Raw genomic sequence first — 12,973 nt, forward strand, 5'->3', positions numbered from 1 at the left:
CACATATCACTAAGTTCTATGGTATATGTTAATATATATGCAAAACAAAGGTATACTTCCTAACTCAAATCTATTTAACACCTCAACATATGGTTAAAAGTTAGAAATGTTTCACATTTATTTTGGAGGGGCAGTGATTTCAGGTTTTAGCTTTGTTTTATAATTAGAGAACTGAAAACAAGGATAGGTAAAATGGCAAGGTGCCTAATTACAGAAAAGTAAATGGGAGACAAAGATAACATAGGAGATAAGATAATCTCTTTCACTGTCTGTTTTCTTCCCCTTCTCATACACACACGTACACAGACAGACACATATACTTTACCACCACCAAGCCCTTGGCAGCAACTGTTGTTAAACATTGAAATAAATTACTTAGGGAAGTAATGGAATCTCCCTCCCTTGAAGTCTTTAAAAATAGATACCATCTGTCTGGGATGAGATGAGAGGTCCTACCTGAAGGTGGATGTTACATTAGATGACTTCTTCAAGTCTTTTTCAGTCCATTCTTTGTGCTTCTGAATGTACAAAGTAACAATATTGTCTCTGTATTCATAGATACAGATTTTAAGAGAATTTTGGGAGAATACTTATATCATAAAAATAGCTTTCTATTTGCTAAGACTAAGGTAGATAAGTAACAAAGTCATTCAACATTCAACAGTGTTTAGCTCTCACACACAAAAGAGATGAAGAATTAATAAATCAATCTACTTTTTTTCAGCCTAGGAAGCTAATTTTGAATATGCAAAGGGTAAATGTGTCCCCAAAGTACTGTTAAACTAGAGAAAGTATTCTTTGCACTTCTGACTCAAGAAAGCTAGAGGTACATGTCAATGCAGAGATTCTTCATCTTAAATGCTGATTGTATAAATTGAGGAATAGAAGGAAGTGAAAGGCCAGCAGTTAGAAACAAGTGAATTGTTCAGAGTTGTCATTTGAAGATTGACATGATGTTTTCCAACCATGGAACTGAGATGTTTTTCTGCACTACTATTCACTCCATGACTTCAGGAAAATGTGCCACTGAACCTCAACAATTCCTAAGATGGAAAATAGTGATCCAGACAGTTTTGGGGTCTCCAACATTAAGGGGAAAGGAGAAAGTAACCTGCTTTAAAAAAGTTAGAAATCCTGGGAGCAGCTGGGTAGCTCAGTGGATTGAGAGCCAGGCCTAGAGACAGGAGGTCCTAGGTTCAAATCCGGCCTCAGACACTTCCCAGCTGTGTGACCCTGGGCAAGTCACTTGACCCCCATTGCCTACCCTTACCACTCTTCCACCTATAAGTCAATACACAGAAGTTAAGGGTTTAAAATTAAAAAAATTAAAAAAAAGTTAGAAATCCTCATTATCATTGCCTCCATTTTTTACTTGGCGGTGTATAAATAACTTTAAAATATAGATCACCTATATCCTTTTTTTTATTAAGTTAATCCTTAGATAAAACATCATTAGCCCAAAATGTTTTTCATTCTTAGGGACTACTGATTCTTTTTTTTTTTTTATCTGTTTTAAGGTGTATCTACAGTTTTATTACAAAACCATTTTGTCATTTAGTCAGTTAAAGCGATAGCAAGATATTACCAGTGCAGCTTCTGTAATAGCTCTAATGTATTGCAGCAATTGTATTCCTTGCTTATAGTCTATATTACCTCCACAATATACAAGTTATCTGTAATCATTACTGCTGCAAATCTGAATTCATATATACTATTTAGGAAGGAGCTGAGTGGTAAGAAATAGGTGAAGAGAACAAACTGTTTAGGGTCTTTAAAAATAAACAAACATGGAATTATTTATTATTCAACAATTCATTTGGGGATTGTTATTTTAAGGAATTATTTTACTTTAAAAAGACAGCCAAATTAATACTTCTAGAGTTAGTCTGAATAGTAGCAGTGCCCAAAGAGTACTTATTTTGCTTAGTGCTTGTTAGGAAGCAATACCTGTGCAATGCACTTGTTGTCACACACCCGCACAGGTAGAAGGAAATGATATCTCTGATTTTTAGCCATGTCACACTTCCTTGTTCCAAGTTTCTTTTAAAAATAAAACTATTCCATTAGTGTCTTCTGAATGCTGTTATTGCTGCTTATCTGTTGGCAAACTTCCTTCTGTGCTGTGTTTGTTTTGAAGGGATCTTCCAATATATCTCCAATATTCCTTTCTTATAGTGTCTTTTTCTTTAGCTAGAATTTCACATAACTCTAATGCTTTATTAAGTGTATCTTCCTTGTTGTCACATTGGTTTTCTAGCATATCTTCATATATAGCCACAAGGAAGGCAATCAGGTAGGGAGAACTGTGACTTGGCTGTAAATCTAACAACTGCTCTAAAAGGTTGGGTTGCAAAATCCCTTTTAAATAGTTCCATGCACTTTCATTATGTGGTGCAGTTTTTATCATTTCTAGAGTATACCTGAATGACCCACTGTTGATGCTGCCAAGCATGGTAGTTCTTTGCATCCTGGTTAAGAATATCAGCAATAAAATCAAGTTCCTGAGAAGGATCCTTCAGCCACTCCACTAACACTCGTCTGTGGTGCCAGACTTGGTAGTTTTTGGGCTGTTCCTCAATTATTGTAGTAATATAGTTCATTTCTTCACTTAGATCCTTTTGTAATGACTTTAAAAGAACTTTCTGAAAATGATGTACAGTATAATTAGCTGCATTTAGCTCAATAGCATCTCCAGTTAATTTAAAAGCTCGTTCACTTCTTTCATCACGTTGCAGAACAGCCCGAAAATAATCATAAACATCTCTAAATTTTTCACTATAAATTATCTGGACCACTGGATTTGGCCCATCATTCTGGGGCACCAGCTCTATATCAGCCCATTCTGGTCTGTCCCTGTACAGGACGTAGGTGGGCGAGTCGAGGCGCATCAACCCGTAGTCCTCTGGGAATGAGTCGCCTTCTGCTTCCTCAGCCTCTGCAGCTGCTGCAGCAACAGCCACCACTGCCGCTGCCACCGCTGCCACCGTTTCAGGCTCCGACTTGGGCGGCTTCAGTGGCTTTGATTGCTCCGGCTCTCCGGCTGCCGAGCACTCCCCAACCATGTCGGCCACCTGGGCGGCCGCCATCTCGCCTCCAGGGACTACTGATTCTTAACTGCAAATCTAGACAATTGATATTCTGTGAATATTCATTCATTTCACTTAGGTTGTCAGATTTATTGGCACATAATTGGGCAAAATAATTCCTAAAATGATTGCTTTAATGTCCTCTTCATTGGTGGTGAGTTCACCCTTTTCATTTTTGATACTGGTCATTTGATTTGCTTCTTTCCTTTATTAAAATCCAACTAACCAACATTCTATTTTATTTGGGTTGTTTTTAAATCATAAAACCAACTCCTAGTCTTATTTATTATTACTTTTTCCTTGGATTTTTAAGTTTTCCAATTTTACCTTTAATTTGGACATTTTCAATTTGTTCTTTTCTCCTTTTTTTTTGTTGCCTTCCCAATTAATTGATCTGCTTTTTCTCAATTTTATTTATGTAAGCAGTCAGAGATATAAATTCCCTGTAAGTACTGATTTGGCGGTATCCCATCAGTTTTGATATGTTGCCTCCTCATTGTCATTCTTTTAATGAAATTATTGATTGTTTTTATAATTTGTCCTTTGATCTAGCCTTTTTTTTAGAATTAGATTATTTAGTTTCCAATTGATTTCAAATGTCTTTCCTTATTAGATAATCCTTAATTATTCTAATTTTTTTATATTATGATCTGAAAAAGATATATTTATTATTTCTGCCTTTTGGCATTTGTTTGTGAAGTTTTTATGCTCAATACATAGCCATTTTTTGTGTAGGTGTGTCCCCTGCCTCAAATATGTTTCTTGTAAACATATTGTAGGATTCTGTTTTTTAAAACATTTTGCTATTGACTTCTGTTTTATGGATGAGTTCATGTCATTCACATTCACAGTTATGATTACTAATTATACATTCCCCTTCATCTTATTTCTCCTTTTAATCCTCTTCATTCTCTTTCCTTTCACACTATCTTTCCTCACAAGTGTTTTGCTTTGAATCACCATCTTCCACTTCTCCCTCTCCTCTAATATCTTACCTCTTGTCTTATTCCCCTCCTACTTCTCTATAGGGTAAGCTAGGATTCTAAACCAAATGAGTATGGTTGTTATTCTCTCTCTGAGCCAATTCTGATGAGAGTAAGATTTAAAATTGCTCATCATCCCCCTCATCTTCCCCTCCATTTTAATAGTTTTTTTTTATACCTCTTTAGGTGAGATAATTTACCCTGTTCTACCTCTATTTTTACTTTTCTCTCAGTGAAATCCTCTTATTCACCCCTTGATTTTTTTTTGCATATCATGTCATCCTGATCAACTTACTCCCTCACCCACTATGAATACTCCTTGTAATTGCTTTAGTAATAACAAAAATTTTAAGATTTAAAAATACTTATTTTCCATGTAGAAATATTAAGTTTGACCTTACTGAATCCTTTACATTTTCTCTTTCTTGTTTACATTTTTATGCTTCTCTAGGGTCTTGAATTTGGACATCAGATTTTCTGCTCAGCTCTGGTCTTTTCATCAGGAATGCTTGGACATCTTCTATTTTATTAAATTACCATTTTCTCCCCAAAAGAACATAATCAGTTATGCTGGGTAGATGATTCTTGATTATAAATCTAGTTTCTTTGTCTTTAGGAATATCATATTCCAAGTCTTCTGATCCTTAATGTAGAATCTGCTAAGTCTTGCTTAATCCTTACTGTGGTTCCATGATGTTTTAATTATTTCTTTTGGGATGTTTGTAGTATTTTCTCCTTGGCTTGGACCTCTTGAATTTGGCTATAATATTCCTGTGAGTTTATCATTTTGGGAGGGGGTTGGTGGAGTCTTTCAATATCTATTTTACCCTCTTGTTCAAGAATATCAGGACAGTTTTCTTTAATAATTTCTTGTAATATGAAGTTGAGGCTTTTTTTTTATATTATGGCTTTCAGGTAGTTCAGTAATTCTTAAATTGTCTCTACTGAATCAGTTTTCCAGGTCAGTTATTTTTCCAATGAAATATTTTCTGTTTTTTCTATTTTTTCATTCTCTTGATTTTGTTTCATCATTTTTTAATGTCTCATAAAGACATTAGCTTCTACTTCTCCAATTCTGACTTTTAAGGAATCATTTTCTTTCATGAACTTTTGAATCTCCTTTTCCATTTGATCTTTGACTTTTTAATAAACTTTTTTCTTCATTGTATTTTTCTACCTCTTTTTTTACTTGACCAATTCTGCTTTTTAAGTTATAATTTATTTCTTGTATCTCTTTTATTTCTCTTCCCCATTTCCCCCTACCTCTCTTATTTGATTTTTTAGTTCCTTTTTGAGCTCTTCCAGAACCTGAGATCAATTCCTTTTTTTTAAGTTTTGAATATAGCTGCTTTGATCTCATTATCCCCATCTGAACTTTGTGCTGGGGCTGAGGGCCTCATTCTAGGCTTATGCTGGTTGGGCACAATGCAGACTGCCTTATGTTGGAGTTTGGGTCCTCACTGCAGGCTTGTGAAGGGGCTCTGGGCCTCCCCTTGGGCTTTCCCCAGCTAGGGTCATTGTGGACTGTCTTACTTTGGGGGTTGGGGTCTCACTGAAAGCTTGAACAAGGTCTCTAGAGTACCTTTAGGCTTGCGTCAGCCAGGCATACCATTCAGGCTACCTTATACTAGGGCTTAAGGCTTCACTGTAAGCTTGGACAAGGGCTTAGAAATTCAAAGGATGGGCATGGGGATACTCTGCTGGTAGCTTAGGCAGGGTCTCAGTGTATCAAAATTGGGTTGGTCCCATATTCAGAACCTAGAGAAGTAGGAGTAGGATTGAGAGGCTTACTGTTGGCTTTTTCTAGTACTCTTTAGTGGGACCTTGCTGTAGGCTATACTCCCCTCTTATTACAGTGATAAAGACTCTCTCCATACCTTCCAAGTTGCTTTCTGCAGAAATTTCTTAACTCCACCCCCTTGTTCATTCTGTCACTCTATTTATTTTGAAGTATTATTTCAAGGTTGGTTGGAAAGGATTCTCAGAGAGGTTGGAGCTTTCCATGTCTCTATTCCACCATCTTGGCTCCACCTCCAAACAACCTCCCTGTTTAAAGAAGTAAAGAAATGACTCCAATTTAAATGCAAATCAGTGATTAACTAATATTCTTAAATTCCATTATTAGGTATGATGATAATTTCACTAATTAGGTGTCAAAGTAGAAACCTTCTTCCCCTGCTACCCCCACACATGTAGGAAGTAAAACTGTGTAAAGTCCTGGTGGTAATGGAAGCTGTGAGAGTCGACGGGAATCCCACATACATTATTTGATGATTTTGAGCTGAGAGCAATGGATAATATATCTTAGAGCTGGAAGCCTCCTTAGGGATTGTCCAACCTGACCCTTATGCAATAAGAGGTTCAATTTGAAAGATAGCACATAGCCCCCACCTGTCCCAGAATATTAAAGCCATCATGACTTCAAATTCTTATTGCATCATTAAACTCACCTTGCATTCCTAAGGGCCAACGAAGAAGATATGTGTGTTTCATTAGCAAGGAGCCTTGCAGCAGAGTGGAATGAGATATTTTTGTACTCTGTACAAGGTTTGAACATACTAGAAGCTCCTTCTATTCCTCCATCCTAACACTGAGGAAAGTATAAACATTTTTTTTTACTCTTAAAATAGGGTGCATGCTTTAAATGTGTTTTTCTTCAAAGGAGATTTTGAATATTTATTGGAATCAACATGAAAATTGATTTAGTTTAATATTTCAAGGAGCTATTCCAAAAGTGCACTAGGGTACTGCCTCTATGTATTCAGATTAGAATCCCTTCATCCCCCAATAGAAAATTACATAACCATAAAACCCATCACTTAATGACCTACCTTCTGGGAATTAGCCTTTGTCTACTCATCTAGGTTTGTCCTTGGATGACAGTCTGTCACCAGGCTCACATTCAAATCCTTTCCAACTTGTTAGAACCTGCCAGAGATTGCTTTCTGCTAGCATCATCTTTGAAAGCCCAGGGTCACCTCCATGCCAATAAGATGAGGCACAAGATCAAAACATTGTGGGTGTGGAGGAGAAACTTATTTATTAGAAAATAAAGGCCTAGATTTCATACAGAATAGTATGAAATTAAAAAGAAAACACAGATAAGTAGAATAGTGTTGGGATTTAATATAATATATATATATTTTAATGGACAAAAATATATGGTTTTATATATAAACAACTTTTTATCCTCTTTGTATTTGGAGTTGACTATTGATATTTGTAGAGTTCATTAAATAAATTAAAACAAAAACAAATTTAAGTGTCATTTGTGCCTCTCTGAGAGTTCTATTCTAGGTAGCTACCTGGCCTAATCTTAGTTATTACTCCAACTTTGCTTTTTTTCCCAGTCTTGCCTGATGAGAATTTCTACACCATTCTAAATTACAAACTCAGTAAGGCTAATGGAAGACATCATCCAAATTTTGTAATCCTCAACACATAATCTAACTTTATCTATTCTAATGTATTTCAGTTATCTGTTTTTGCATTTTTTCTTTCCAGTAGAGAGCAGTCTATGAAGGTGGGGATTATAAATCTTATCTAATTTTATTTTTCTTCAGGATCTACAGTGCTGTGTTTGTTGTATTCAACACCTCAGGATTCTCATCAAGCTCCATTCTTGAGGTATCCCTGCTTGATGCAATTATTCCATTGACTCATTTATAGAATTCTTTCATACATTCATCTAACAAGAATTTATTAAGGATTCATTAGTGCCTAGCACTTTACTAGATAATAAGGGGGTATTGTGCAATCTATAAGATGCTGCCCTTCTTCTCAAGGACTTTACCTTCTATTACATACCAATACCCATGAGGAAAACAATATTGCCATCTGGATGACCTAATGGCCACAGGAATTCCCATGTCTAACCCATTGTTACCACTTAGAATTTCCTTTCTCTCCCCCATATATATATATATATATATAACTCAGGGCTAATCTAAGCTACTTTTTACCAACTATAGAACCTGATTTCTATGGAAAAAATATATTTTAATTGCTACATATGAAATGAAACTCATTGGTAAATTGGGTTGGTTTGCATTTGGATAATCTGATAGGATGTAGAAGTATATTCCAAGCCAGTAATAGCCACAAGATTAATTAGACTAATAAAAAGAGGCTGATGTTGGGAAGTAACATGACAAAATTGGTTAGATTATGAAGAGTCTTGAATGATGTAATGATAATTCTGGACTTTATCTTATATATGAGTGATCCATTGAAGTACTTGGAGGAGAGTGACATGAGAAAATTAATATTTTAGAAAGATTAAATTTGTGGATGAAACTTGGGAAAAGACTATATCTTACATAGTCAGAGAATAATAGTTCTAGAGTTAGATGAAAACTTCTGGAATCCCTCTTTTTACAGATGAAGAAAACTGAGGCCAAGGGTTATCAAATTATTTGCCCAGGGTCACACATACAGGGACCCAGGGTCCCTGATTCCAGAACCAATTCTCTGATCCCATCTTCAGTTTTTCTGTCTTGCCATCTGAAGTATGGACAGTCTACTTCCACTGTTAAGGAGAAGTAATAGCAATGGGACACCTAAGAATGAAGGCTTAAGAGCCAGTACAAAATGCCAGCATTTTATATTTTATTTAGGTTTGTGTATTCATTCATTCTTTCATTTATTCGTTCACTCATTTATTTATTTTATTTATTATTTACTTATTTTATTTAGGTTTAGTCTGCAAATTCTTTGCCTGTTTAATTCTTCTGAGGGAGCATGCCACACATAGCTAGTTTCTATTACAGTGGTTCCCTAATCCTTATCATTTAGTCTTTCTACTTTAGGTGTGAGTAACATCACATGTCCATCCTTTTTCCTCTCAAAATCTATGCATATTCTAATCTTCCTAATCCTTCTCAGATCCAGTCCTACTGTTTTGTTCCCCTTACCTGAACTATCTCACTGAACCCTCTGGAAGCTTCATTGTATTGTCAATAAACTTCCCTACATTGTAAAACTTGTCAACCAGCAAACCTACCTCTCACACTGTCTAAAACATGGATCTCTTCTGAAGACACCCCTCTCCCCTCATATCATTCTTCATAAGAGGCAAATGTTTCTCCTATTCCCCCTGACTCTCAGTGACAGAAGTAATAAGGGGAATAATCCACTACTATTTACAGAATTCCTCTACCACCATTCTATAGAGGCTTTCCCTTTTCTGAGGTCTATGCAGATCAATTATAGTTTTATACCATCCTTTTCTCAGACCCATTGTTGTCATCAATTAACCTTGATGTCACATTATCAATTTTCTAAATGATTTTAAAGTGGTTTTCCTTCACGCTCTGGCTCCTTTCATAGTAATATAAATTCAGATCTGTGAAGAGCCTTAGGGAAAATGTAATACAACTCTTATAATTTAAAGTTGATGAACTGAGCACAGAAGTTAAGTGACATGTCCAAGATCACAAAGGCAGAAAATGACTGAGATGAAACACAAACTCAGGTTCTCTTATTCAAGAGCTAGGATTTTCTTCACTGTCCCACAATGCCATTGAGCTCAGAGGCTTCAAAATAAATTTAATTTGCCTGTTGCCTTGATAACAAGCTAATCTTTCAATTCTTCAACCTCCTAAATTCCTAAACTCAGGTTCTCTTATTCAAGAGCTAGGATTTTCTTCATTGTCCCACAATGCCATTGAGCTCAGAGACTTCAAAATAAATTTAGTTTGCCTGTTGCCTTGATAACAAGCTAATCTTTCAATTCTTCAACCTCCTAAATTCCATTAGCCTCCTTTTCCATCTTTCTTCAGCCATCTTTAGTGACACATTAGACCTTACCATCTCTCAGAATGACACTACCTACTAAACTCAGAACTTGAAAAGTCCACTTTCCTACCACAACCTCACATCCTTCCACCTCTCCCACTCTTTCATTTACATGAAATCTGCTATTTGCTTTTAGTGTGTCCTTTGATCCCCTGACCTCTCTTCTGAGCTTTATCCCATCTGTCCTTCATACCTCTAACAGAATACTCTTCTTTATATATCAGTATGATTATGTCATTCTCCTGGTTAAAAAAAAAAGCTTTAATGGTTTTCTATTGATTCTCAAGCAAAGTCCTATCTCCTCTGCCTGTCATTCAAAGGTAACAAGAAGTTGGTGCCATACTACCTAAAGCCCTAGAAAGTGCTCAGAATTAGAGGAAAAAGGGGCCAAGGAAAGGAAACAGAGAAGTGAGTCAGAGAGGGAGGAAGAACCAACAAAGGAAACAGAGAAGTTAGTCAGGATAGTAGAGGAGGAAGGGGGTAGGGAGCAGAAAGATAGCACTATAACAAATAAAGAAGGAAGTGGTATCAAGGACAGGTCTTATCAAAGATGTCATGGAGAGTGGAAACTGATTGATATAAAAACCATTGGATTTGATGAGACTTTTAGAGGATATTGAGATAGATATTCAAGAGTGGAATAGCCTGCCTTGAAATAGTAGATTTCTCCCTACTATAAATATTCAGATAAAAATTGGAATCCTACTTGTTGAGAATTTCGTAGAGAATAGTCTTGTTAGGTATGGGTTTGTGTGATGGTTTCAGGTTCCTTCCAACTCTGATATTGTGTGATTCTTTATTTAGGTTAAATATTATCATCTTTAGAATAGTGTGGCAGGTATAGTATGGTATACATGGTGAAAATCTCTAGCTTCCCTATATTTATTTTAGTAAAATTAGATAACCTTATCTCCCAGTTTTGTTTTGACTCTTTGGAATCACCCATCCTTAAACCCTAAATATATATTTACTCACTTTAGGGGTCATGAGTTGACTTAAAGTATAAATTCTTGTGGATAATAAAATACTATAAAACTTAATTTTAGAACACTTTAGAATTCATTAAGATATAATTTATAGCCATAAATCTAGTTTAGTAATAATCAAGAAATATGGAAGAAAGGTGAATTATTAATCATTTCCAAGAAGAAAAGCTTTAAAATTATAATGTTTTATTGTTTATGAAAATAAGATGTACTGAAAGATATTTAGAATTTTATTAGTTGATATTATTATATATTAAACAGAAACTCAATTATCACTACATAATATTCTTTCTCTCACAGACTATTTTTCTACAGATCATTTCAATATCTAATTTTTGCATATTTACCTTTCATTTCTTAAGAATTTATATGGAGCACTGGATCAGCATTAAAACACTTTCTGGTTACAACTACATGTCAAATAAAAATGATTTGAAAAGTTCATTTGTTGACACAACAGTTCAAGAATAATATATTTATTTGAGAACAATGAGGCATTTTGCCAACAATAATTAAGTGAATATTACAACATCCTTATGAGGGATATGAGGATTATTATCCCCATTAACAGATGGGAACATTAAGGCTAATGACTTGCCTACGGCTAAAGAAAATAAAAACTAGAGTTCTAAGGTTTGCTACCACAATCAGGAAGCTGGGAAAGTTGATCCATGGAGCAGAAAGAGAACAAATGCTGTCAATAGTCCTAATGATGACACAAGTTTTTCTTCTCCTAAACTACTTGATTTTACTAAATAAAAATATAGAGTTCATACCTTTCAGCTGCGTATTTTAGGCTGATGGTTAAGCTATAGTTTTGAAAGGAAGAAAACTAAGACAAAATCTTTTTTGTGAAAGAATAGTTCAGTTCTGGGGAATCTAGTTATCTGGATGGTTTTCTTTTTGTGTGTCTGAATTTAGACTTTTCTGTGCTTTGTATCTATTTGGAAAGAATCTTGTGTATTGGGCTGTGCTATAGGCTTCTCGAGGTCTTAAATATGTAGACCACCAAAGTAAACACAGCAATGACTCTGTTGTAAGGTCAGTAACACTTTTGTGTTTCACAAAACCTTCTGAATCTTTCCTCATTCTCTTGAGCTTGCCTATTCGAGAGGTCAAAAACCCTTACAAATGACAAAACATAATTCATATATTATGAAACAAGTGGATCATGAGTATTTTGAAAGAAAATAAGTAATCACTAAGTCAGTGGTAGATTCATAAAGGGTATATTATGATTTCATCATACAGATCATAACCTCTTTTTCCTTTGTCATGGAATTGTTAGAATAGATCGGTCATGGTATATGTACGTTTCAGAAAGAAAAAAAAATATTTGATGAAGTCTCAAGAACACAGTGAAAAGTTATGGGTTAGATGACAATATATTTAGGTATATTTAGATTTTCTTCAATGATCCTATCCAAAAAGTAATACTTAATTGAATGATATCATCCAGGAAGAAGGTATCTAGTGAAGTGCCCCAGACATCAAATTATTTCACAGTGCTATTCAAAAATTTTATAGTCAAGAAAGTGCTGGAGTTAGGATAGACATGCATTTGAATTCTCCTTTCAATATCTACTAGCTGGATGGCCATGGGCAAGTCATTAAATCAACTTGAGTATTTATTTCCTTATCTGAATATTAACCTGAATATGAACTTCATGGAATTACCATGGGAATCAAATGAAATAATAAATGCAAAGGACCTTGTAAATATTAGTGCACTATTTAAATGTTAGAAATAAATGATTAGGACATAAGCATAGTTTGCATGATTATCAAAATTTTAGATGACATAAAGTTGGGATAGATAGTTACACTGGATAACCAAGTTAGAATCCAAAAAGAAGCTGTTTCATGGGGAAAATCTTATAAGATAATAATTATTCAAACTTATATAATCTTCAAGATTTATAAAGTATTTTTTTCTGCTCCAACTCTATGAGGCATGTAATACAAGTATTTTTTATCCTTATTTTATAAGTGAGAATGAATGCTACAAGAAGTTTAGTGATTGGTCACTGCTTATATAGTCTCTAAGTATAAGAGCTAGGATTTAACCCCTGTTACAATTCCAAGTCCAGTACTCTTTTAAGTCAATCAATAAATGAGAATT

The 12,973-nt window shown here is 34.9% G+C and overlaps 1 protein-coding gene across 1 annotated transcript; it reads right to left on the reverse strand.

Annotated features, from left to right (window-relative positions):
* Nucleotides 1-2,015: 2,015 nt before the first annotated feature.
* LOC123246623 (protein farnesyltransferase/geranylgeranyltransferase type-1 subunit alpha-like) lies at nt 2,016-3,086 on the reverse strand. The gene is given in 2 exon segments (XM_044675451.1): nt 2,016-2,420; nt 2,422-3,086. Coding segments are annotated over 2 exon segments (1,002 nt in total). The 3' UTR covers nt 2,016-2,083.
* Between the last annotated feature and the right edge of the window lie 9,887 nt (nt 3,087-12,973).

The sequence above is a fragment of the Gracilinanus agilis genome, chromosome 4, assembly GCF_016433145.1.
Source record: "Gracilinanus agilis isolate LMUSP501 chromosome 4, AgileGrace, whole genome shotgun sequence".
Taxonomy (NCBI): Eukaryota; Metazoa; Chordata; class Mammalia; order Didelphimorphia; family Didelphidae; genus Gracilinanus; species Gracilinanus agilis.